Raw genomic sequence first — 27,527 nt, 5'->3', positions numbered from 1 at the left:
CTCATTCTAGCTCAGACTCTACCTCTCTATTTCAGAATTTTATAAGCTATGCTGCTCTTGCTAGAACCATTGTCGCATTGGATAGACTCAGTAAATGGTCTGGAATTGCCCAATACTGCACTTTTATTGAAACTTGAAAGGTGTGGAACTGACTATCTTGACAGGGGAGACCACTGGAAGCCTCAAGTGATACAGCAGGAAGATGAAGCCGAACAGTTGCAAAGTTGCTCCTATAAGCAACCATGAACATACTTGTTTGTTTTCAACTGTTCTAGTGCTTTATTCAAAACTGCTCTTGAACAGCTTGCAGTTCATAAGCTATGCTGTCCCATTTATATATCTATAAGGAGACAGATAACTCTTCCATAAAATTGCCTCCCCCATTGTGGATTAAGAATCTATTTCAATAACAGTGCCATTATTTCAGGTATGTGGGTAAGCTTGGGAATTCCCTGGAAATGCAGAATGTGTTCAGATGTCAGAATTGCATACTGTGGGCCAAATTAATTGTTATCTTCACATTCATAGAGGAACAGAAACAGTGCCTGAAAAAGGTTTCAGAGCAAGTTGAGCATGTCATTGATCAGGAACTAGGAACACGCAGTCCTTCCGCTATTGATGGACTGTAGCTCCCATCATGCTTGACCTATAACTATATCAGTTAGGACTGACTGGATGTTCCACATGTTCTCCACCCAAACTAAAGCTGAATGCTTTTCTTTTCTACTTTAAAACGGAAAAAGTATCTTATGTGGCACTTGAAAAAAACATGCTTTGGTGTGTGGCACCACAGCAACAATTGCCTGATGGCACTGATGTATATATTTGGACATTAATTAAGGATCACAGTTCTAAGTTATGTAACTGCAATACTAGAAAGAAATCTAATTACCAAATGTCCAGTTAAGAGTAGAGATGACTGCACCATGTGCTGTCCTTTGTTGCAACCACACCAGCTTATCCAGTTTCTCTACCTGACTTTTCCTCCACTGGCCCAATCACAGTTGCAGTGGAATGACTGCATCTTTGCTTCATCTCAACAGTATCATTTTAAAAAAATCCATATGCCCTTTCCCCATATTATATACATATTTAGGCCCAAATTTCATTACTCTTTTGTTGCCTGACTCTACCGCAAGAACTTCTGCAGTGTATATGCTGGTTCACCTCAGCTGTACCCTCAGACTGTATTATTCCCTTTATTGGAACAGCAGTTGGGAACCTGAAGTCTTGTGTCCAAACCCAGTCCCTTGGCAACCATCCTTCCTAACAACACCTTTGTTTTTTCAACTTCTGTACAGGTTTTTGACCATTCAAAAAGGTTCAAATGTCTCCCTTAATGTTTAATTACATGCAGTTGGAGCTCTCAGTTAAAATATGCTGGTATTTTTGGTTCCACACTTTTGCCTTTGGCCTTACCCACAAGAATGGAGGCCTTCTTCAGGTTGAAAGATGTTCCCCATCCTTGGTCTCAGGGAAGGCAGAGCCTCCCTTCTACCAAGGTTTGAGAGCTCATTTAACAGTTGCCTAATTGCCACCCTCTTTTCAGTGGCAAGATGATCTGCCATCTTTGCACATGCCCTTAAGAGGGGAACCAAACCACCACTAGACCTACATGAGATGCTGTTGGAAGAAACACATCTTGAAACAGTGGCTAGTGACAGGAGTGAGATGCAATTTTGGCAGTGAATCCATTTTTGGAACTAATACAGAGATACAGTAAGTGTGTAAAAATGCTGAACACTCTCAGTTTATTAGCTGCTTGATTACCAAACAGATTACTAAATGCTAACAATTCTACTAATAAAACAGATCACTGAAAAATCTTTATTTTGCACTTTTATTTAAACTTTGTACAGAAGTTTAAACATTTCCATACAATGACTTTGACAGGACAAAATTCAATATTCAAAAGGAATGTAAACTGCAAGAAATACAGTTTTAATTATCTGAATACTCTAATAAGAGTTTATTTTGAAGACTAATTGAGGAAGCAAAAAAATAATACAAATACAGTATACAACAAACAATATACACAAGGGCTAGCAAAGAGAACTGTTTTTAATCAGGTTTAGTTCAATTTCATACAAACCATATTCTCTGTACTTGAATCATTTTTCTGTGACAAATTTTTCATTATGGACGGTAGCAATAATAAAGAGACTTCATTTCTTAATACTTCTCAGTCTAGATTATTACATATTATTAAATGTCCCTTCTTGTCAAATGGACATTTAAAATAAAACTTAACCAAAGAGCCCTAGAATCAACAAGGTTCACTACATCTGTATGCTCATTTGGTTCATTTCCACCAAAATTACAGTGGTAGTTGAAAACTTGACATGCTGTATTTCATTTGTTTTTGGTCTGCAAAATCTTTGTTTACTGTTTCTTTTTTTAAAAAAATAATAAAGCAATTAATTGATTTATAATCTGCATGAGAGCTACAAAAAGTACAAGAGCAGCAAAAACAGAAAGAAAAACACCTGACATATCTTGAAAAAGTATACTTATTATCAAAAGGGTACAAGGTAAAAGCAGCATCACTTTTGACACTGTACATAAAACTAAGAGTATGAACAAAAAGGTATTTCTCTAGCATTATTAGAAAAGAATTTGCTTTCTTCTTGAAGAAGACTACTAATTTTTTTGCACAGCAACTATTTTTATATCCACCTCATTTAAAAGCATGTATTCACAGACACTTAGTACCGTCATATGTCATCATCATCTTCACTCAGTGTCTTTGCCCAGTAAATGCTATGGAAAAGTAGTCACCAGATGTCACTACCTAACATTTTATATTAGATACAATCAGAACAAAAATAAAGCATTTGCTTTCAAAACAATACCCCCAGAAACTGTTTGTAAGAAAGAAAAAGCTTTTTTGCCAACGAAAGTTGAAAGAGCTCACAGTGAAATTAGAAATCCCAATTATATATACTTACATTCTAGAACTACTATTTATCCTAAAGTTAATTAAAAACATACGTATTTAAAACCACTGAGTTATGCACAGTTTCTCTGATAAGAGCCTTTAAGCATTTCACACATCTTTGTTTTAGAATATCACATATTAACACCATTAGCTTTATCTTCAAAACATTTACTTTTAAGGGCAGGCACAAAACATACATTAAACTGAAAAACAATTAATATCTTTAATTTAAATACACTGCCATACTCTAAAATTTTAAAAACTAATTTGTGAATTTAGTATGTTTACTTTGAGGGGGTCACACATACGTGTGTGTGTGTATATATATATATACCAATATATCATAATTTATCTTAGAAGAATGATTTTAAAATAAAGCTGTAATATTTAACAAAAGCACATTTTTTCTGTCTGCCAAGTCTACAAGTACATTTATCTGTATATGATAGCCCACACTCCATCCCTTTCCTTATTTTTTTTCCTTTTTGGAAGATATTTCAAACTAGCAAGACAATTTATGAAGTATCAAGGTACAAGTACTATGCTCAGATTTTTGAAATGGTGATAGAAAGGAAGAGATGTGGTCCACACACAGTCACTTAACCTCTTGTTGCTTCTGAATAGCAAAGCAGTAGTGGGTGGGGGGAAACTTTGGCAACAAAAGAGAATAAGAAATGCTTTCCAAAACAGAAGCTGTGTTTCCCCTAAATACTGTACAGTGCAAATATAAAGCCCTCATACAAGTTTCTTCAGATAAAGCTTCTATTCCTTTAAATATTCAAATTAACATTTAAACTCCTTTTAAGACACAGTATGAAAGTCTGAAGTAGGGCTCAATTAAGTGTTATGCTTACATGCAACACAATAAATTGCCAGAGACCCAAAAGGAAATCCCAGGTAACTGGCCAGCTCCATCGTTGGGAGATTTGCATGGGATAGAGCCACTGAGAGAGGCCAAAAGCTTGGCATGAACTAATGACAGTCTGTGGGGAACAGTCCCTCTGAATTTCTGTTAGCTACAAGAACACAGCCAGCCAAATTGTACTACAGCAAGCAAAGATCCTTTCTGTCTATACTACAAACCACAAGACTAATGAGAGGTATATTCATGGAATGCAACAAAAAGAATTTCTAGCACATCGTTCATAGTATCAAAAAACGGAATTTGCAGTGGTTTACAAGTTCAAGAACACTTAGTTTTTATTGACATTAAATTATATTAAAATAGAGTTCTTCTTGGCACAACTGCCAAGAGACAACAACGAGACCACAATGTGCTGTAACTTTTTTTCTTTGGACAATTTTTGTTTTAGTTACCTTTAACTTTGCTAAATATATTTGTGTAGCAGATGCCAATGTAATGCAACATACAGATAGCATGGTTTTATTATTTAGAGGTTAATTGTCATTAAGCCTTCTTTTCAAACAAAACAAATCAATACCATACCGTTAACAGTTAATTTAGGCTACACCCTACTGTTTTAATAATTTCTTGTTTGTAAGACTACAGAGACACATATGGGAAGGATTTAGAAAAATATAAATGCTCCCTCATGGCATCGGTAGAAATGTGAAGAATCAGAACAGATGTATTTTCATCACAGATGAGGTACACTAACCTAACAAGGTTATATTTTTCTACTAAAAGGCACTATAACAAGCTACCACAGATTCACTTTCATATTTGGACAGAAACAGCATTATTACAAGGTATTCTAAAAGGAATGTTCAGTAGTAAGAATAAAGGAATATGGGAAGCCCAACTTGGTCATGGTTCTTGCAACTACAGAAGGACTAAATTAGGAGGTTACATTATTTAAGTTACACTTAGGATATCTTCCGCTAAAGAGATAAATAGCAAGAAACAGGTTTTAGCACAGAGACAGCCTGTAACCTAACAGATCAGTTAGGATGATTATCTGGGCAGTTTAAATGACTCAATGCACTACAGTGGACCTAGGATGCACTTGCTTTCTTTACTTTCTCCTTCACAAGCAGCAGGAAACTTTAGAATACATCCATTTCCTTCTAGTTACATGCTCAGCAAAGTGTCAATTGCTGTAAGCAAGGCTAATTAACAAACTCAGAATATTACATTATACCTTGATATTCTGGCTTAACTTGGTTTAGCTGTTCACCTGAACCTGCCCTAAGACATCAGATATAGAAAAAAGGTAAACATCCCAGTGTTACAATAGCCTCTCTGCTCACCCTTTCTTTCCAAAGACTGTGCTAACCAGATCTATAGCTGCCCTCATTCAAAGTTAGTACAGCTGGGCAAGAAATGACAATGCTACCAACCTGCTCACTGCTTTTGATGTTTTAAACTGACAGGCAACCTCTGGTTTTCTAACCTGGCAAAAGCATTAGAAACTGCCGCAATCTGACAAAAATGTTGTAGGCTACATAAACCATACAGATAATAAAAGAACAGAAATTTCTATAAGGCCCAGATTGGATAAAATAGCAATCTTTTTTTCCCGTATAGATCTTGGAAAAGTTTTCCATTATTGTTTAAACTGTAAAATAATCCAATATTTAGATGTTTATGCACTACACTGTTACATGGCTGTATTGCATTAAGAATTGACTTAGATCCAAATTAAACTCTGCCATATACATTCATAACAGTGCATAAAGTATTAAGTGACTTGGGATTAGGGCAAAGGGAGTATTAGACATTGCTGTTTTAAAGTGGCAGTAAGGCGTGGGACATACATGGCTTAGTATATGCAAGGCATCTTAGGAGTGAAGGGTGGGAGCCAAAGAGATCCCTGAGCTAACCCACCTGCACAATGACAGCTGGCAATTCATTCAAAGCCATCTCTGCAAGTGCTGACAAAAACAACTCTTATTTAGCAGTGGTTGCATTTATCTGCATTCCAGAGCTGGTGTCATTCACTTGCTTTGGCCAAAGAAGGCCACTGGTTTGTAAAGGTTCCCAACCCAGTATACAAGGAACCTCACCATTCATGTACTTATGAACAGAAGCAATCTAAACCAGTCTCTCTAGTACATTACACAACAGGCTCCATTTAAAGTTCAACATGAAAGCCAAGAGTTTATCAGAATAAATTATTCTGTTTATATTCTAGAACCATTTAGTAATTAATGTCACCTTAGTGAGCAAGCTGTTTCACTAATACAATAAGAAATGGCAGGGCACTTTGATTACAGACAATACCACCAATTAAAATTCTCTCCATTTGTTCTTTTAGTTATTCCAGAATAATTGTCAGCTGTTGTGGCAGCCCTTGCCATCTTAAGAATTTGCAAGGTGTCAGAAAATCTATAAAGAAATGCCTTCCATTATGAGTTAGGATGCTAACTCCCAAGATTTAACCATTGCAACATGGGGTGTGGAACCTTAAGCCTTCCATTTGTTGTATTCAAACTTTCTTCCAACCCAGCCAATATGAATGGTCAGGAAAGATGGGACATGAAGTAGACACATGCAAGGCCACAGGTTCCAAACACTGAAGTAGATGAATGCACTTCTTGTTAAATTGCAGATTTCAGCTCTGATCTTTAACACTGGAGGTTGTAAATCTTCCAGGCACAATTTGAATTGGCACTAGCAATCACAAATGCCATGACAGAATACTGAAGAATTGTCACTAAAAGTTCCAAATTCCCTCATATTTGCCAGTTTCCACCACCATGGGCCCCCGCCATCTCAATTTTCTGGGGATTGCCAAGGCTCTTAAAGGGAGGTGCCAATACTATCCTCTATAGTCCCATCTATAAAATTCAGAGCACTGGGAGATGGGAACGGAGTTGGGGTGGAATTTCTTCCTGCCATGACTACTAAAGCTGCAGATGGGACAAGGTCTGACTGTCATTAAAATCCAAGCCTGAGAGAAATACTGCCTGTAATGCTTCTCTCTGTACTGAAGCTGACAATTACAATTGCTGGAATTGATATTTTAGTTGAGAGTACTCACCATTTAAGCCTGTACTGTATTAATAAATCCTGTGTAAGCAGCACTATGCAAAGCAACCCCACAGGAGACATGTACCCTAAACATGCCTGGGAACTGCAAAAATTGATTTTTAAATGGGGTGGGGCGAGAAACCTGTTTTATTCTCCCTCCAAGCCTACCCACCTTGCACCAAAAATAAACCCAAGAGCCATAAAATGGAAGGCTTACTATACAGGTTGAGTCTCCCTTGTCCAAAATGCTTGAGACCAGAAGCATTTTAGATTTTTTTGCATTTTGGGATACCTGTATTTGCATATATGTACATGAGATATCTTTGAGACAGGACTCAAGTCTAAAAATAAAATTCATTTATGTCTCACATACACCTTATACGCCTGAAGGTAATCTTAAGAAATGCTTTTAATAATTTTGTGCATGAAACATACTTCTGTACACAGCCATCAGAAAGCAAAGATGTCACTCTCTCAGCCACCCACGAAAGAAGTTTTGGTTTTTGGAACATTTTGGAATTTGGAATTCCAAGATAAGGGAGACTCAAACTGTATTCTGCTTTTCCCATTCAACATGTTATAATCAGATAACTGAACTGTGTTATAATTACTTCCATATCCATCTCTGAACAGTCTCAGACAAACCATTACAGTATAAATACAAATTTTACAGACACTGGCTTTGTGAAGGGATACTATATTTCCCCCCTCTAACAACATACAATGGGAGGAATGACTATCCTCCTAAATATATTAATGAACAAAATTCAAACCTAAGAAAACAACAAAAGCACATGACAAGTATTTTGTTACAATATCCAGTAATACACGTACCAATCAGACTCATATTGTACCCACTGACTATAGCCGCCTTCCCCAAACTGATGTTCTCCAGATGTGCCAGACAATAATTCCCACAATCCTATCAGCCAGGCTAATGAAGGGATGGGAGTTGTAGCCCATTAGGTGAGGGCGGGGCAAGGGTAGGGTAGGCTGATCCAGATATTTTTTCCCCACATTGCTTTGAAAGCATCTATTTTCTTTGTAAATAATCTGTTTTAAATCACTGCTGCTAAACAGAACACTAAAGGAGGCAGCATATGCACACATCTGAAAAAAATATATATATTTGGTTCTCTGGAAAAGACAAAGAGCTGTAGGATTTAGCAGTTCAAAATTTCCAGCCATGTGAAGTATGAAGTGACAGATACAATTCAATTAAAATTTTCAAGATTCGTTTTGAATATAACTAGATCTGATGTTTAAAGATGGGGAGCCATGAAGAATTACTTATTTAAATAATTGAGAAGTTGGCATCAGCTTATGCTGAAAAATATTATGCAACATGCTTCATAACAGGTTTGACCAGATATGAAATTGTCATTTTTACTTTTGCAGGACTTTTGACAAACTGCTGTAATATTTCTCCTTTAACACACCCTTCTTTTTTCTTACTTTGGTATATTAAAACTCAGTTTTTAGTTCTGAACATTAAATTCCCCAGACATTCTGTGCTAAACCAGCAATGTTGTAAAGTAGAAAGTCTGATGATTTTCAGATTGGTTGAAAATAGTTTGGCTGATAATAATAGTGTAACGAATGCCTGAGATGTAAGACACAAACACACACATTTATATATAAATATATCTCCAGCAACCATTACTTCTTTTTGAGTATACCTTTAAAATTACACATTTGTTCACAAAGAAAAATAAACAAACATGAATATACCAAGTGAACACACACAAATTAGTCCACAATTTAGTAGTAATTTAACTCTGGGGGTCTCTTCCAGCATTTGTAGACAAATAGTCTCATCTTCCCCCTTATCTGGGATGACTCTATCATTCATGCTTTTACTTTTAAAACCACAGAACCAATCTATAAACTTCCAGTTTTTGTCACCACTTTCTGTCTCCTCCTCAATCTTCTTTTGGCCCACCAAAGCTGCCTGGCCATTAGAGTAACAATCAACTGGTGTCTCAACCTCAGAGTTACTTAGAGAAATCACTGGATTGCTGTCATCACGGCAAGTAATTAGAAGATTGACATTTTCTGGTGAATCATTTTTAACATTTTCTTCAGATTTTCCATCTAAAGAGGCAAGATTGGGACTTTCACTATATTTTAAAATGGTCTTCTCTTGTGTTTTCAAAGAATTGCCCACAGAAGTGCTCTCTTTTACTTTTCTGCTTCTCATAGACCAGAACGTTGTCATCCGAATTTGTTCCTTTGAAGGCGGTGGTGTAAGAAAGCTAATTATTACTGTCACAATTCCAGTGATCCAGAACAGCCCAGTAGCAACATACATATAATGGATACTTCTGATAAAGAATGGTCTAGTGTCTGGTTGATTACACTCCGGAACACGATAGATAAATGCCAGTATCAGTCGGACAGCTCCCAAAGCAAAGCCAACCAATCCACCAAAGAAGGCTCCTTGCTCGTTGCAACGCTTCCAAAATACACCCAACAGAAATATAGCAGCCACTGGTGGTGTCAAATAGTCTGCTACCTCTTGTATATATAGATACATTTGGCCTCCTTGCATTTCCACTATTATTGGGACCCAAGCAATGCTTATTACCACCATGAAAGCAACAAAAACTCTTCCAACAATCATCAGTTCTCTAGATGATGCTCTCTTCCGTATAAGGAGCTTGTAGACATCAAGTGTGAATATCGTACTGGCACTATTAAATATGGAATCCAGATCACTCATTAGTGCAGCAATCATAACAGCCATCATAAGGCCTCGCAGGCCAACAGGAACAAGCTTCATTACCAAACGTGGATAGGCAATATTAGAGCATCCAGCTCTGCTCCCACAAACTTTCATACAGTGTTCTGGATTAATACATGCAATATCTTCTGGAAATAGTATCCGTGAAATCATTCCCGGAACAACTATAAGGAACATAGGCAAAAGCTTTAGAAAACCTGCCATTAGAGTGGATCCTTTGGCATGAGCAATATTTTTTGCTGCCAGAACCCGCTGAACAATGACTTGGTCTGCGCACCAGTACCATACAGAAGCTGGAGTTTGCCCCAACAGGAAACCAGGCCAAGGTATATCTTCATCAGTTGGTTCACGCAACATTCTCAGTGCATCAGGCTTTGGGTCAACATGGCAGGAATTAGTATTAGAAAGATTTTGTGTCAACAAGATTGATGTAACATTTGGTTTTGCCAACATGTACCTTCTTTTAACCTCTTCAAACCCTCCAACTTCTCTAATACTTATGATCATAAGTGTGAAGGCACCAATAATCATAAGCAACGCTTGGACTGTGTCTGTGTAAATGACTGCCACAAGACCCCCAGTCACTGTCAACAATGCAGTCATTCCAATCAACAAAATAACTGACAAATAAATATCCCAGCCCAGTGATTCTTGAATGAATAATGCACCTGAATACAAGTCTACTGAAAGTTTGGTGAAGATGTATAGTATTAGAGACAGCACTGCGAAGTATACTTGAATTCTATGCCCTCCAAAACGTTTGGATAAGTACCCAGGCATGGTGTATATTCCAGATCGTATATATACTGGAACAAAGATCCATCCTAAGACTTGTAAAAGCATTAAGGCATTGAACTCCCATGCCCCCACGGCAAATCCACTTGCTGCTCCAGATCCTGCAAGCCCAATGAAGTGTTCACTCCCGATGTTGCTCACAAACAAGGAAGCACCAATTGCTAGCCATGTCATAGATCGCCCTGCTAGGAAGTAACCGCTTACAGTGCTTCGATTGTATTTCCACATGGCAAAAAAGCCTATGCACATGACAAGCACAAAATACAGTGCCACAACAGCAATGTCTGCTGGTTCCAAAGCCGCCCTCATTTTTGTAAACAAAGTAACTTCCAAGTGTTGATGTCCAGATCACAGACCTCAAGCCTTAGGAAGATTAATCACTTTAGTTTTACAAACACTCTGGATCAAAGTCTTTGTCCATTTGTTTGCTGTCTTGATGGTAGTGGTTGTGGTACAACTTTGAGAAGACAAAAATTGTTTTCTCCGCTTCTTAAATATTTAACGTGAACTTTTATTCGCCAATCCACAAGAGCATCACCATTAACTTTGTTGATGTAGGAGAAATTCTTAGTTGCAGCTAAGTCTACTGAGGCCTACTGTACCAACCCTGCAAGGCAGCAAAGACAAAAGACAAAGATTGAATTAGAGAAGGATTTTACTACGCACCAGAAAAATTTGAACTGTTAAAACACAGCGCTAAACACAGCTTTTCTTCCTTTGTAAATGTTACGTAGAAATATGTTATCATGCAAGAAATGATTTTCAAGGAATATAAAACAAAGCTTCTCCAGTAAAGTAACAGAAAACATATTATTTTCTTCAAAATTAGGATTCCATACTTGCAGAAATATTTAATACAAATCTTCCTGTCCAAAGAAATTCTGATACTCAAAATGATGATACATAAAAACCACACAGGCACTGTCAAGACTTTATTCTGGTCATATGGGAGCATATTACATTTACAATTCATTTCAATGTACAAATGATTTCCAAACTGTGATATGTCAGTTAATGTCACCATATGATATCAGTAAATTAAATATACAATATACTGTGCCACATTAATCACTAAGTTTCACCAAAGACCAGACTACACAACTGCAAGAATTTCTGGGGCAGGAGGAGCCATCTTAATCTAGTGCAGTGTTCACCACACTTTTGGGGCTACTGCCCTCTTTCTTCTTGGGTGACAATCCTAGCACCCCACGCAGGGCGTAATATATATATATATATATATATATATATATATATATGAGGTCTACTTTTTGTATTTCAAATTCAAAACAACCAATCTTGGTCCCTGCTTCCTCTGCACTCAGGCGGGTTATAAACCGCCACTTTGCGGCGGTCTGCCGCCGCCACTGTTTGCTCCATGAGGGAGCCACTGCAGCCAAACCGTGCGGCTCCATTACGGAGCAAAAAAGAAGCTTCAAAATGGAGCTTCTTTCCGCGGTGCAGCTATGACGCCGCGAGGCGCCGCTGGCGCATTCGCAACGTCATAGGCGCCGCGACACGTCTGGACGCTATGCGTCCAAGACGTAAACATGGCGGCAGCCATCTGAAATGGCCGTCACCAAAAAATACGTAGTGACTACGTATTAGGGTTAGGGGGGTGCGGAAGCACTGCACCTTCCTAACCCTAATACGTAGTCACTACGTATTTTTTGGCGGTCTGTAACCCGCCTCAGTCACTTTTGAAGCAGCAACCAAGCAGCTAGCTAAGCAGCAACCAAGAAGCTTCTTGGTTGTGCCAGCCTTGTAGCTAAGGCTAACACAGGTAAGAGGCTTCTTGGTTGCAGTTTGACTGGTTGCTCAATCGCTGCTCCCTTTGTACCCTTGTTATCCTGAGACCATCAACTGAGCTGAGCAGTGACTAAGAAGCAACTCACCCATGCCAACCTTGCAGCAAAGGCCAGTAAGGGCAAGAGACCTCGTGGTTGCTGCTTAGTCAGCTACTCAGTTGCTGCTCCCAGAGTGACCAGGTGCAAGGGAAAAGCTTCTCCATAGAATGGAGGGACTCTCAATCCCATTGAGGCAGCCGGTGTGTGTGTAGGGGATTTATCAAGGCAACATGCTCTGGACTGGAGATTGGTGTGGACCAGGAAAGGGAAAGATTTTAACTACAGGAATCGCTCCAAGAGGACTCTTTCCAAGAATCGAGCACAGATACTCCTTCCCAAGGACATGCCAACCCAACACAGTTTCAAGTATCCACTCTTCCACAAAAAAGGTTTCTTCTGCTACCTCTTCTCTCAGCCTGTCTGATGAAAAAAAGCAGGAGCAGCAGTACAACTCCAACCTGCCAGCCAAGTCCCACCAAAGCTCACAAAGCTTAAGCAGGGTTCCAAATTTGAAAGCTCCTTTTTGCCACCACTTCTCCCCCATCATTGTGTGATCTAACTCTTTGGTGCCACTCCAAGCCACAGGAGTGATGCCCTGTGCCCAAGCCTCACCTTGAGACACCACCACGCAAAATGGTCAGCAAGAATGTATGGTGGGTTTTTTGGGGGGGGACCCTGAAAAGAGGTTTTATTCCCACTATGGTCCTAAAGGCCACTGGTCCCCTTTGGCTATTTTGCACATCAATACTTTGACTGAAGGCCTCCCTGCCGCCCTCTTTTTTCTTCACTGCCCCCCTGGATTTTTCCCCTGCCCCCCCCAGGGGGGCTACCACTGGTCTAGTCCAACAAAATCATTTGCCTAGCCGAACTATTACTTTTACTATGTTTGTTGCCCTTTTCCAATCAGAGATGTAGTGTTGTAGCACCTCTACACATTTGTCACCCTCCCCTTCCCTCTCAGACACCCTCCTTTACTCTCACACCATTACATTGTGCTGCATTTCTTCAGCTACAGTTGTTGCAAAAGTAGGAAAACCACAGCTATTAGACTGTGGAACAGTGTAGGAAGGCAGCTAGAGAATAGGAAGAACCTAGACAATAAAGCACACAAATACTGAAGACTGCTGAAGTATTAGAAAGCAAAAGACACAGGTGATAAACATGTAGCAGTCAGAAAGAAGGACAAATCACAATGGCTAGAAATGGGTCACTATCTTGCCCCTCTAGTGTTGCACACAGCAGGCTATACTAGAGACAAAACTACACTAAGTACAAAGGAATTGCTTACATGCTGCAGTCTACAACATAGTGGTGCCACTACTTACTTTGAGACAACTGTTTTAAGAAGGTGAGATGGGAAGCATGAGTGGAGACAGCCTGGAAATCTAAGTGGGATTTTCTCACATCTTGTACCGTTAGGTTCCCATGTTTTGTAATGTGATCTGAACACAACACAATGTGGGACTTTTCCTGCCATTTAGTCCCCCAAGCATCCATTGTGGGTTTTACACACTTGGGAAGCGGTGAGACTGAGTATTAATCTGGACCATTCCCCAGCATATTATTCTCCTCCTCCTCCCCTTCATAATTGTTTACTTAAAATTGAGAGAGAAACATACTCATTCTAGGAACAACTAACAGTGAGATAAAAGTAGACTTTCACAAACAAGGTGAAACAAAATGTAAGGAAGGGGAAAGATAAGGTCAAAGAAGAAAAGTGGATGCCAGCATTAGCACAAGAGAGGAATGTGGTCAGGACAGAAAAATAGAAGGTAGACTGGGCACATCTGAACCTCAAGTCAATTTGCAAATTAAGCCTAGATCATTATCTTCTTAATTGGTGTACAGTCATAGCATAGCACTAAAGTAAATATAAACAGCTCAGCAGAAGAAAATCTTTCAATCTTTTCAACTGGTGCAATGTTTAGAAGTCCTCTAATGCTCAACACACTTACTAGGGTGTAAACCTTACTGACCTCAGCAGGACTTCCATCTACGAAAACATGCATAAGATTCCAAATTAAACTTGACAGCTTCATAATGACCTATTATGCACTAAGGAGGAGAAATGAATACAGTGGTACCCCGGGATACGAATGTGCCGCCTTACGAAATTTCCGGGTTACGAAAAAAATCCATTTAAAAAAACTGTTCCGGGTTACGAAGGTTATTTCGGGTTACGAAAAATTTTTTGGTGCTTTTCGGCGCTATTTCGCACGAAATCGCGGCTTTTCCCCATTAGCGCCTATGGCTTTTTCGCCTTACGAAGATTTTCGGGTTACGAAAGCGGCGGCGGAATGAATTAATTTCGTAACCCGGGGTACCCCTGTATTAGGAACCCTCTTGGTCCACCAGTGCATAGAAAGCCAGCAGGTCTAAGACCATGGGGTCATTATATGAAGAACAGTACTTAAATACAACACATTAGATTTTACACGTGTAAGGAAACAAACATTTTAGTTTTCAAGATATACATCCTATTTTATAAAATTTAAAATTTAATAATCATGGGATAGTTTCCAAACAAATACAATGTTTTTCCTGATCTGCAATCTCTTTCAATTATTTTAGATATTACTGTCAATTAATCTTGCTCCGAAATTATTTTGTATTTTAACTCTGTAGATATACTGGCTATTTTATGAAACATGTTATTTATATATGTAAATGTATATTTACTGTGGAATATACTGTACATAAGAGCAAAATGTGTAACATTTAAACCAAATAAGTTGAGGGCTTTCATTGGAGGTTAAATGGTATGACTCTACAGATAGTACACAATGAAAATATAACTGCATTAGAATAATACAAACTGAATACACACATAAAATTAAGTTATCACTCGACCTGCCTAAATTCCATAGAGGCAGTAGATCCTGTCTGATCCTGAAAGCTAAACAGGATCAGCCCTGCTTAGTACCTGGATGGGAGATCACCAACAAAACCAATAGGCTTTATTCAAGAGGAAGGGACTGTCAAAACCACCTCTGAATATTCTTTGCCTAAGAAAAACCCCAATAAATTTATGGGGCACCATACAGTGACAGGCGACTTGAAGGCACATGCACACTCAGACGTATGGGTCCCATACACATATATAAAACAAGAGCTACACTTTACCTAGATGAAAAACTGACAGTTTTCTAAAGGCTTGAGCTTGCCCTTTTAAGCATTAGTATTTCAGAACCATTTCCGGGACCAACACAATTAAACTGTATTCTATAAGATGGTGACATTCAATGGACATTGATGACAATTCACAAGCTGAGCCAACCAAGCCAGTCATTTGCCCAGATTTAAAAAAAAATGGAAGAGGACTGTATGTACAACCCTATTGCAGGATTAGAGAAGTGCCCAACACACAACCAATGGCACCAGAACATCAACACCCTACACAGAGGTTACACATTGATTGCACCACTAAATGAAAATGTCATTATTTCCACTCATCCACTGTTCATGTCCACTGGTTGTAATATGGTACACATACAATTGGAGAATTTCGCAAATAATGAGTTTTCAAGAAAAAAAAAACCAAATCCTTCTACAAGCTTAATCCTCTATATATCCAGAGATGTAACATTTCCTGTACTAAGAAACTGTTTATGCAGCATTAATACCAGCAGTGAATTGTTATCAAATGTTTTCCCATAGCAACAGAAACTCTAACTCCTTACTATTATTACTAACAGTAAATTAAATCATTTTTCACTGCTACCCTTTCAGATCTTGCCAGTATGAAATGCAAGCACATAAGCACACAATACAGTGACTGAAGAGCATTATCACATCCTTTGAGACTTCTTTGTTTTCCTTGTGTCTAAAGAAAGTCTGAGCTCACCTTTTCATAAAAAAGGCAATTTACAAACTTTTAAATAATCCAAAAACAAATTAAAGCATAAAATAGTCTAAAAGGAAGCAAGAGTCTCATTGTTTGATAAAAATTTTCTGAATAAGATCAGAGAATCCAATACTGTACTCTCTAGCCTAAACTTTAATTGTCCTACAAATAAGTCCAATACTTGATCAATAAATTCTGTGTCATACTTTGGGCAAAATCCAGGGAGCACAAGTTCCCTTCTCCTCTTTCCTTTCAGTACAACAAGGGTGGGGCAGAGGGAGCTGCTGAAATACATACAGCCTTTGCATGTGCAGAAAAATCTTCCTCACATAAGTGGTTTTCTGAATCCCATCTTCTGTTATATCCAGCTACACTCCTCTCAAAAGGTTACTTATCATTGAAAAGTGATATCCAAAGATGAGAGGCAAATTATTTTTTCATCTAAAATAAAAGCTTAAAGCTAGAAATGTGCATGACATGTCATTACATTAATCGTGTGTCTCAACTTTTTCCTTCACTCTCATTATCACAGTATATCAGCCGTCTTCTTGTTTAATTCACTTCTTATACACACCAAGAAGAATTCATTCAGATATCTTTTTCTTGATCATATGAAGTCTCATAAAACCTGGTTTAATTGGGTTCATGAACCATTCATCTGATTTGGCCCTGTCACCAACCATGCATCCTACTAAGCTAAAGGGTGTTGGAATCCTGAAAGGTTTATCAGAAAGACATCAAGGTCTGCCAGATGCAGTCATGATTTTCAGATCCCAGGTTAACATAGATGACAGTAGGCCCTGCACTTGGAGAGCAGGTAAGACTGTAAAAAACAAAGGAAAATAGCAAAAGCAAACCCTGCTCATCAAACCCCATTTGCACTCCCCATCTTCTAATGTACACATTAAGTAGAAAAGACTCATTTAAAAACAGAACTACTGCAACTTGCATATCATTTGGCCTTCCAATTGTTAAATGGTACAGTTGGCCATTCACCTATTTCAGTTGGAGTTTATCTACTACATAAGTATAATAGTCTGATACCATTTTAACTGTCAAACCCTAGGGAACCTTGGGATTTTTGTAGTTTGGTGAGGTAATAGACTTCTCTACTGGAGAGGTCTAGTGCTGTAGCTCAAAGAAAGGACTACAACTCTCTAATAAAAAATCCTAAATATGTCACCAGGCTGTAAATCCCACATCTCCTTAGCATGGAGCCATGAAAGATAACATGGTGACACACTGCTGTACAAATGCTCTTCAACTGTTCTTCAATAAAGATAACCAGGCATTGAATTTAATACTTTTTTAAGGAGGGGATGGTATCAGGGATTTTATATGTTTTGTATTTTTAACCTTGTTAGCCACCTCAATTGTTCTCAGAGGGGTGGGATACAAATAAATTGTATTATTATTATTATTATTATTATTACCACAGCTGATTCAATCCAACATGAAGACATCTAAACAAAGCAAAACAAAATATTCAAGAGGAGGTTTCATTTTTGAAGTAACTGACTAATGCAATGCAAGCTACAGCAATAAGGACAATTTTGAAAATGCAGCCAGCAGAAGAAAACCTATCCCAACTGAAAATATGTTGTTCTACACAGATAGAACTTCATCCACAAAAAACTGAACAGTGAATAGAGAATTTCCATTCTAGTCTAGGATTTTTAAAAAAAACTGCAGCATGAATGCATGATGCTCAGAAAGTAGGTGAAGTGTTTAGTAAATTATTCTTTGTCCCATCACTCTATACTTGTCTTTCATTTGTTTTTTTCCCTACAGCAATAACCATCTATACATCTATAATGAAGTTTGCTTGCTCCACACAGTGTAACTGACTTCTCTATATGCATTCTTCCAACAAAATTAGAAACTTAAAATAGTTCAGATTATATAAAGAAAAAGTAATAGCTATATTGTGTTACATCTTGAAAATTTACATAGAATAGGTGGTCCTTGAACTCCGAATAATTTGAGATTATTTTTCTTTGGTTAATTTACATTAAACACCTTGGTCAATCTAACTCTAGGTACACATATATCTTTTATTTTTTGCACCAATATTTGTTCGTCTAATTTAAAAGTTAACAAGATGAGCAGCAGTTATTACTATGAACCAAATGAAAAGCCTTGTTGTACACAGTACAACCTGCACTCTTGGCAAGCAAGTTTAGCTCTTACACCCTCTCCTGACAAATACAAGAACAACAATGGAGACTCATAGCTCAAGCCCAGTTCACTTTTTCTTAGAAGTGATTTCCAATTAAATCAGAGGTTGATTCCAACTTCCCAATATGTTTATAAGGACAAATATACTTCTAATCTTATGGTCAGCTGTCCTCTAAGTTCCATTTACTGGATTTTTGCACTCATCATGCTAAATAATACTTGCCAGTATTATGGACATTTTATATTTACACTACAGTTACAACACTGCTAACTAGTTAATAGTCTACATCAGTGCATCTCAAGATAGCTGATGTCGGAAACTGGCAATCTGTGCCCATTAGCTATAATTGTTTATTTCCAGAAAATTGGCCAAGGACCAGTAGCTGATAACTCAGTGGAAAGGCACTGGTCCATGGACTACCACTTTTGAGTAGCACTGGTTTAGATCTATAGACATACCATATTTGCAAAATGAACTGAGGGATCCACTCAGAAATCTTTGCCCCTTTTCATCCTCTCTTTTACTTCTTAAAAACAACTTTAAGCAACCAACCTTGGGTTGGGGCAGAAACCAGTTGAAGGTTCCAGTGAACCCAGAGAACACACTTTTGTAGATTGAGATTTCTAAATTGAAATGTGAGGCATACAAAAGCACATTTCCTCTCCCTATGCCATTTGAACTTTGCAAGTCCAATGCAAAATGTTCCTCGTATTTTTGTAATTTGCATGTCAAATTTGTAGAAAATTGCTAATTAGATCTGGGTTTGAGTAACTAAAAATTTGGAAGTTACTCCAAAATGACTAACAAATGGTTGGTTTGAAACCCATACATTATGCAGAGGGCAATTGGATGGAGACTGTCCAGATGCTGTCCTCTCTTCTTTTGTGTGAGACCACTGTGGAAAGGAGATCTATTTCTCATACCTGAAATAGTATGAGGCCCCTGGCATCTTATTACAAAGCTGCTACTTTGCCCTCTTTTTGCTCTCTGTACATCTTTGTACATTTCCACTAAGCCTAATCCTAACCATCTGATCCACAGATTCCCATGTGCTCATGCAGAAGGATGGTTGGTGTTGACCTTCTTGATAGTTTTGCCCTCATCCATTCTGAAATTTTTATTTTATTTACTGATTGAAAGCACTTACTTGTTATTAAAATAATTTTGAACAGCTTTACTAAGTAGGTCTGAGGTTCTTAAAAATATTTCAGCCACAGCAGCCAAAGCCAAATATAGATGGCTCTTGTCTTGGACTTTATGGTAATTAAGCTTCAGTGAAAATTCAATGAAAGTAGGCAAGTCATATATAAATGACTTTGGAATGAAACGAATGGAAATAAGGGAGACATGCATAGAACAAGTGGGAGACACAGAGACCAATAACTACAAAAATTAAGACTACACTAAACCCTCAAATAGCAATTCCTAATACAAGACACAAACTAAAGCCAATACACTTGTTCAGAAGCGTGTACGTAGAATACACAAATTGTTTCTTGTAATGCTTCTCTAAGCAAAGATATTTCTAACCAAAACTACATTCATAAATACATCTGAGGAAGTAGACTGAAGTCTATGAAAGCTAATGCTGCCAATTTATTTATTTCAGTTAGTCTCAAAGGTGCTACAAGATCTCTCTACATACTTATTATACAAACTAACATGACCTTATATTTGAATTCTACATTCAAGTTTGTAATCCTATGCAAATTCATTTTGGAGCAGGTCTCACTGAGCTCAATGGAAATTAATTCTGGTTAGAAAGGTATGGAATGTCTGCTGTTGTGTGGCTTAAAGTCATTACAGTATTAACTTATGGTGACCCTAAGCCTAAGGCAAACCAAGCACAACATTTGCTGAAGCTGACTCGTCCAAGGTCAGCCAGTGGGTTTTCAAGGATATTGAACCTTGGTCTACAATGCTCAACCCACTACACCATGATGGCTGTCATCATTGCTACAAGATACTAACAGGTAATCCTGTCAAAGCTTATTACATGAGAATCTTTGTACAGTATTTTGAAGATGATTCATTTGTAAGAAAAAGGGTACTGTGTTTTAAAAAAATAAACACCTGTGATTATCCTGTATTGAGGATATGCATACAGGTTTAAATTTCAGATTTAAATCATGATGGTAAGTAACATTCCACATTCTTACTTTTCATAAACATCAACCAACGCAAAAGTACACCTTAATAAGTACTGTCTGCACTAACTAGCAGTGGCTCTTCCCAGTTTGCTCTGCAAGGGATTGAACCAGGGACTTCTACATGAAAAGCCAGCTGGCTTGAGGCACTACAGGGCCCACTGCAGTCAGACACACAATCTGCGCTTTAACTCACCACCATTTACACTCACATATAACAAGAAAAAAAAGGGAAACCCAGCTGGCTTTCTACTGCTCCTTCTTTGAAGGTTTTTAGACAGAGGCTGGATGGCCATCTGTCGCAGGTGCTTTGATAGTGTGTTCCTGCATGCCAGAGGTTGGACTGAATGACCTTTTAGCTCTCTTCCAACCCAGTCATTCTACGGCTGCTTCTCATGTTGACTCACCACTGAGGGAGATCTAGGAGTCTAAACAATGGTGGAGAATATTTTAAAATTCCCTGCCATTGTTGTAGTTGTTGTACACCTGCCTCTTTTTGTCTTATGAAGACCCTAGCGCAAACCTATCACAGCATTTCTTCTTGGCAAGTTTCTTCAGAGGGGGTTTGTCACTGCCTTCCCCTGAGGCTGAGAGAATGTGACTTGCCCAAGGCCACCCAGAGGGTTTCCATGGCCATGCAGGGATTCAAACCCTGATCTCCAGATCCTAGTCCAGCTTCCTTTCATTGACAGTTCCTCAAAAATCCAGACAGTCCTAGACAGTTTCTCTTCCAGATGCATGCAGGGGGACCAGATATCACCACAAAGGAGGACAAGGCACTGCAAAATCTAGCACACGTGAGGAAAAAAGTGCAGGGCATTTCAACATAAAAGCTAATATATAAACTCATTCTTCTTAGTCCTGCTCAGAATGGAGGACATTTTGAAATCCCCCTTGGACAGGAGGTTGAAAAGGAGGACACATCCCAAAAAGTAGGATGGCCTCTGGTTGCCTTGCTGTGTGGGGCTAGAAGCTTTCATTCACCCTTCCCCACCTACTATGAGTCCAAAGATAAGGTGAGAGAATAAAGTATCTAAAAGGTGCTTTCAGGTCCAAAACACTCTGCAAAAATAATCCAGTGCGAGACCGCTTTAGCTGCCCTAGTTCAAAGCTAGGAAATTTGGGGAGTTGTAGTTTTGCGGAGACGTTTAGCCTCCTCTGTCAGAGAGCTCTGGTGCCACAACAAACTATGGTTCCCAGGATTCCCTAGCACTGAGCCAAAGGGCAGTTAAACCAGTCCCAAAACTGGATTATTTCTGCAGTTTGTTCGGGACCTGAGTTAAGGAGAAACGTTGTAAAAGGCCCCCTTTCCCCCTCCCCAACAACAACCAGCTCCCAGCTTGGACTGAATTTGGAAACTAAAAAATTCAGCTTCCTTTCTTTGGGGGTCTTTTGTATTGGTAAACTATAGGAAACACTATCCTTTTGCTAGCATGCTTCTCCCTCAGAGGAAGGAAAAGGAAGAAGACAAGAGCACATGTGCTCAAGGAAAGGAGTGCCAAAAGGGTTGGTTCTGAACACTAGGACTGCATCCACACTGGAGAGAGAACCAGGTTTGGCACTGCTTTAACTGCCCTGGCTCCAGGCTATGGGATTCTGGGAGTTGGAGTTTGTTGTGGGGCCCAGAGTGGAGTTCTGCTCCGTTCTGGGCCCCACAACAAGCTCCAACTCCTAGAATTCCATAGCCTTGAGCCAGAAAAAGAGTTAAAGCGGTGCCAAACCGGGTTATCTCTCCAGTGTGGATGCAGTCCTGACAAAGTTGAGTGCCGGAAAGACGGAGGGACATTTAGAGCGGACAGGAAGAGGAAGGAGACGAGGAGGAGGCATGGCCATCAGGTGTCCTCACCGCAAAATGGAGGACGCAGCCAAACACAGCCAAGCTGTGTGTCTGTGTGCCTTCAAAGTCGTTTTTGACATAATGGCCAACCCCCCCTTCCCAAAAAAAGCGAACCTATATCACAGGGTTTTTCTTGGCAAGTTTGTCCAGAGAGGGTTTGTTTGCCACAGATGGCCTCCTCCTCCTCCTCCTTCCCCTGAGGCTGAGAGAGTGTGACCCACTGGGGAGTCAAAGGACAACCCCACACTGGCAAATAAGAGAGAGATCCCTGCTCTGAATTGGAGGACATTTTGGGGGTTCCTCCCGGACAAGGAGGTTGGGATGGAAGGCATGCTGAAAGGAGGGTGTGTCTGGTCTCCCCCTGAATGTAGGACCTTTGAAGGAAAAGGGAGGGCAAAGGTGGAAATGCAAAAAGCTGGAAAAGCTCCTCTGTAAAGATAGCATTCCCTGCTCAAAATGGAGGACGTTTTGACAGTCCTCCTAGACAAGAAGGTTGAAAAGGAGGACGTGCCTGAATGAAGGGTTAAAAATGGAGGGCATGACCAAGACAAAAGCTAAAAACACCTGACAGAAATATAAATTCAGGCTTCTTTATGCTCAAAATGGAGGACGTTTGGACATCCTTCCTGGGCAAGGAAGGCTGAAATGGAGGACAGGTCCTGGAAAAGGGGGGCGTGCCTGATCAGAGAAATGGAGGACAGTGTGGGATTCCTCCAGGACAGAAGGCTGAAATGGAGGATTTCCTTGTCACCCCTAAAAGTGGGGCATTCAATAAGAATGGAGGACATAGCCAAAACAAATCCTAAAAACTCTTCAAAGAAATATAAACCCGTGCTCAAAATGGAGGACTTTTTGGAAATTCCTCCTGGACAAGGAAAGCTGAAATGGAGGACAGGTCCTGCAAAAGGGAGGTTGCTCCTGGTCATCCTGGATGTTGGATTTTGAATTAAAATGGAGGACGCCCCCCCCCCCAAAAGAAAGGCCAAGCCATGCTTCTTAGCCCTGGCTCAAAATGGAGGACGTAAGGGTCTCTGGTCACCCCTGGATGGAGGGCCTTCCAGGAAAAAAATGTAGGACGTGCCCAAAAACAGAAGCTAGATAACTACACTTCACAGAAACGCCAACCTATGCTTCTTAGCCCTGCTCAAAATGGAGGACGTTTCCGAAATCCCTCCTGGGACAACGAAGGCTGAGACGGAGGACAGGTCCTGGAAAAGGAGGACATTCGATAAAAAACGGAGGACATACCCAAAGCAGAAGCTAAGGACGCTGAATGTGAAACCCATGCTCCTTAGCCCTGGCTCAAAATGGAGGGCGCGTCCAGGGAGGCTGAAAGGGAGGAGGGAGAAGGAGGGAGGCGGCAGAGGCACTCACCCTTTGCATGGCTTTGAGGATCAGGGCGAGTTCGTAGCGGGGCATCTTGGCGGAGGAGACGGCGGAGGAGGAGGAGAAGGAGCGGGAGCGGGGCTTAAGAAGAGCCGGGCTGGAGGCACCCCAGGGCCGGCCCCTGGATGGCGTCAGGCCCGCTCCTCCCCTCGCCCGCCCCGCCTTCGCAAAAGGGCCTCCGATTCGGCTTAATAGGGAGGCTTCTCTTTCATTTAAAAAGAAGCCTTATGGGCCATAAAGGAAAGGGAGACGTTGCTGCCATGTTTCCAAAGGGGGCCCTGAATGCGAATGCTGGGGATGGAGAGGAGGGAGGATGCACATTACACACACGCCTTTCCTCCCTCCCCTCCTCCTCCTCCTCCTCCTTCATGGCTACTACTATTACTGCAGGGAGTGGAAATTTCCACTGAACCGCGCCTCCTCCTCCCCTCCCACTCCACATGGAAGCCAGTCACCAGAGCCCTCCACGTGAAAGGCTTCACACACACACACACACACCCCTCACAAGTGGAAAGTCAACATCGCCACCACCATCTCCTCCTCACAATAAAATAATAATGATAATGATAATAATAGTCCGCAAACGGAGAGGCTCGGATGGGAACGGCTCTCTATCAGGCCTTCCGGAATGTTCTGGAAGCCCCTGTGTGGCTGCTCTTTGCGAAGCCTGGACACACCACCGCTTCCCTTAATAAAAGGAAAATTCCCCTCAGAATATACAAAGCTCCTGTGGTACACAAAAGCATGGCAACGTCCCGCTAGAAAAGACAGAATTCAAAGATACACTCATCCCTCCATATTTGTGGCTTTGATATTTGCGGTTTTGATTATTCACAGATTCAAGTAATATGTTCTCTCTAGGAAAATCTTGGTCCTCCTCCAGTGCAACTCTATGGTCAACTTCAACTAAAGGTTGCACTGACAGACTAGAGATTCCTAGAGAGAATACTCTGCTAGGCCTTTGTAGCTCCTCCAGGGCAGTCCTAGGGTCAGCCTCTGTCTGTTGCAATGGAGGACCCAGAGAGCCCTAGAGAGGTGTCCTCTCAGGTAGAAACATGGTGCTTTTGTTATTTGCGGTTTTCCTTGTGCCCCTAACCCTAGCGAATATGGAGGGACAAGTGTATACAAAGCTCCTGTGGTACACAAAAACATAGTAATGTCCCACTAGAAAGGATAGTCTCATTCCCTGGTAGAATTCAAAGATACATCCATAAATGGACAGGCTAGAATGGGAATGGCTTTCCCTAACGCTTTCCAGAATGTTCTGGAAGCACCTCTGTGGCTGCTCTTTATGACAGCTGGACACCACTTCCCCTCATAAAGAGAAAATTCCCCTCAGGAAAAAGAATATTTTATTGCATTTAACCTTTATTAAGCATACAATAACATACATTTACCCCCCCCCCCGAACTTCGTCCTCAGGGGAAGTATGACCCCATTCAGTACAGGTGATAAACTTTCATTCCACGGCCTGGGAACCTATCACCAGTACTTCCGATTTTCTCTGGATTCAAACGGAGTTTGTTTTCCCTCATCCAGTCAATTAAACTGACTCCAGGCAGGCGGTCAGAGGAGAGACCCCATATAAAAGAGCCACTCTCTCATGACTGCATATGAAAGCCCTGACTGAATAGAAATGTTTTTTATTTTGAGAAGGAAAGCATCCAAGCCGAGCACTACAACAAAAGGGATTCTAGATGGTGGGAAGCAACCACTCAGACGGGCTCGCTCTTGGGTCCCATCAGCAAGCCCTGTGATGGTGGTGGGACTGATAGAAGTCAATCCACGTGCAGTGGGGTGGTATCCCTATTCTCATAATTGTTTTCAGTTTACTAAGCAGTATCAACAGTTTCCTAGAATCTCGTGATTTGCGGTCGTATTATATGTCGCAGAGAAAACAGCAGCAGTTGAGTCACCCCTTTGGTTTTCCAGTGAGAAGTCCGCTAGGGCCCATTTGATTCTTATGTCCAGTTATTAGTCTTTTTAGCATTCAGGGTATCTGGGGAGAATTGTTTTCTCCAGCACCATGCTCATATGACTGAATTCGCCTGCAACTTTCTCCACTGTCCAGATTTTATAACCGTGCTGGAGCAGAAAAATTATGGCCTGAAGTTAAGCAAGATCCTGTGAAATTTTTATTAATACGTGGGGGCCCTTGTTATCCGCTGGGGTGTGGTTTCCAGGAACCCCCCCCCATGAATAACAAAAAATCCATGATGTTCGAAGTCCCATTAAATACAGTGGTGTAGTAAATGGTGTTCCTTATATAAAATTGAAAATCATGTTTGCTATTTGGAATTTATACCTTTTTTGGGGGGAAAGTTTTCAGACGTGGATACTTGAATCCGTGAATAAAAATCATGGATAAGGAGGGACGACGGTATTGTGAAACCAAAAAGATTTGTGGATGTACAGTTATATGTGAAACATGTGTTTTGTGTCACGCACTTATCAATCGCGACTCACGGCAAAACTGTGGATAGACATCTCCAGACGTCTTGTCCTCCACTGCACTGCATTTCCTGCACTGCAAACTCATACGTGTGGACTATCCTTAAATAGAGTACCCATCCTATCTAGAGGTAGCATTCCTCTCTTTCTACTACCTATCCGCTTTCCTACATTATTGGGGTTTTTTTGTCAATGAGTCATGCCGGCGCAGGACGTGTCAAAGTAAGACAAACCCAGTTGTGTCATCTGGCTTCCAGGGAGATTCTGGCCTGATCGGTTCGAGAGCCATTATGTGTCGTTTTGGTTGTCCACGGAATCCTCAACCTCTTCTCCAGCCCACATCTCAAAATGAATGGGCTTTTTCGTGCCGATCGGGCGCTTTCCATTACTGCCTAGCTCTCACATCTAATACTGGTAATAGGAATACAATGCTTGTACATTCTTTTGTGCTTGGTTAGATATCGTGGCATTTTAGGAGCTTGTTCTAGTTCCTTTCAATCGCTGCCTTCCCATTGTCAATCTTATCATTTTTCTGCTGCAGCTCCATTCGCCGATCATGTTTAATCTCAGGTATGAGAAAGTCTTTTACCATTTCCGATTTCCTTATTGGCTTATGTTGAATTTGTAAGTTCTTCGTGGTCAGGAGTTTTGGTTTCTTTATTTTCAACAGTAATTTTTGCCTTTGCACATTCTTCCTTGAGCTTCCATTAGTTTTTTTATATTTTGTATGTATGAAAACATGACAGTCTAAAATCCTCAGTTAGGAAGATTTTTGCATATCAAAAAACACCATCTCGGTTTCCCTAAATTGAAGGGTAGAATTTTAAGCTAAAATTAAATGTTTTCACAAATTAACCGAAGTACTTACATATGGAGATGCTTTAAGGCTGCATGAGCAACAACTGTGGTGACAATGACAATTATCAATCCAATAACATTGCTGTGTTAATAGTGGGAGATTTGACAAGAAATTCCTTCCTCTCCTTATGACATAGCACTTGTTGCATACGGTGAACCTCTTGCCTGTGGGACAGAACCTCTCTTCTATACTATGTAAACTTCTAATTTTAAAAAGCCAAAGGAATTACGAAGAGAAAAGCCTAAAGAGAAAGTTGTTTTTAATTTTTTAAAGCTCTATTTATAATTCCCATTGAATTACCAATCAACTATTAAGACTTTTGGGTCCAAAGAAAATTGGACATTCTACAGTAGCTGCAGGCTTTCAAGTATAGTTGTGCAAATTTGCAAACTGCAATGGTTAATGAAGCTATACTTGAATTAACTTTCTAACTTTTTCACATCAAACAATGAAGTTGGTATATCCTACAAGAAACAAGGTTTCGTACAGCTGCTAAGTGCCACAAGGAAAAGGTGGCTATACGTAACGCTGGAACTGAAATGAGCTGATTTTAAGTAGAGCTTTTTGCCA

At 40.0% G+C, this 27,527-nt stretch overlaps 2 protein-coding genes across 2 annotated transcripts in view; both read right to left on the bottom strand.

Moving 5' to 3' along the window:
* Positions 1-23,754, bottom strand: part of MRPS6 (mitochondrial ribosomal protein S6) — a 45,878-nt gene extending 22,124 nt beyond the window's left edge. Inside the window, exon 1 of the mRNA XM_042456520.1 lies at positions 23,636-23,754. Coding sequence (XP_042312454.1) covers positions 23,636-23,680 — 45 coding nt within the window. The 5' untranslated portion in view covers positions 23,681-23,754. The remainder of the gene's footprint in view (positions 1-23,635) is intronic.
* Positions 1,822-23,771, bottom strand: SLC5A3 (solute carrier family 5 member 3). The gene is made up of 2 exons (XM_042456519.1): positions 23,636-23,771; positions 1,822-11,017 (listed from the first exon to the last, which is right to left on the bottom strand). The coding sequence occupies exon 2, from the start codon at positions 10,717-10,719 to the stop codon at positions 8,572-8,574; it is 2,148 nt and encodes a 715-aa protein (XP_042312453.1). The 5' UTR covers positions 10,720-11,017; positions 23,636-23,771; the 3' UTR covers positions 1,822-8,571.
* Between the last annotated feature and the right edge of the window lie 3,756 nt (positions 23,772-27,527).

Source organism: Sceloporus undulatus, chromosome 3 (genome assembly GCF_019175285.1).
Source record: "Sceloporus undulatus isolate JIND9_A2432 ecotype Alabama chromosome 3, SceUnd_v1.1, whole genome shotgun sequence".
Lineage (NCBI taxonomy): Eukaryota > Metazoa > Chordata > Lepidosauria > Squamata > Phrynosomatidae > Sceloporus > Sceloporus undulatus.
Note: the sequence above shows the minus strand (reverse complement) of the source record. Positions and strands in the feature narration are given on the sequence as shown.

Bases quoted from the DNA above. Each gene is read 5' to 3' on its own strand.
- SLC5A3 (XM_042456519.1), bottom strand. From the start codon at position 10,719: ATGAGGGCGGCTTTGGAACCAGCAGACATTGCTGTTGTGGCACTGTAT.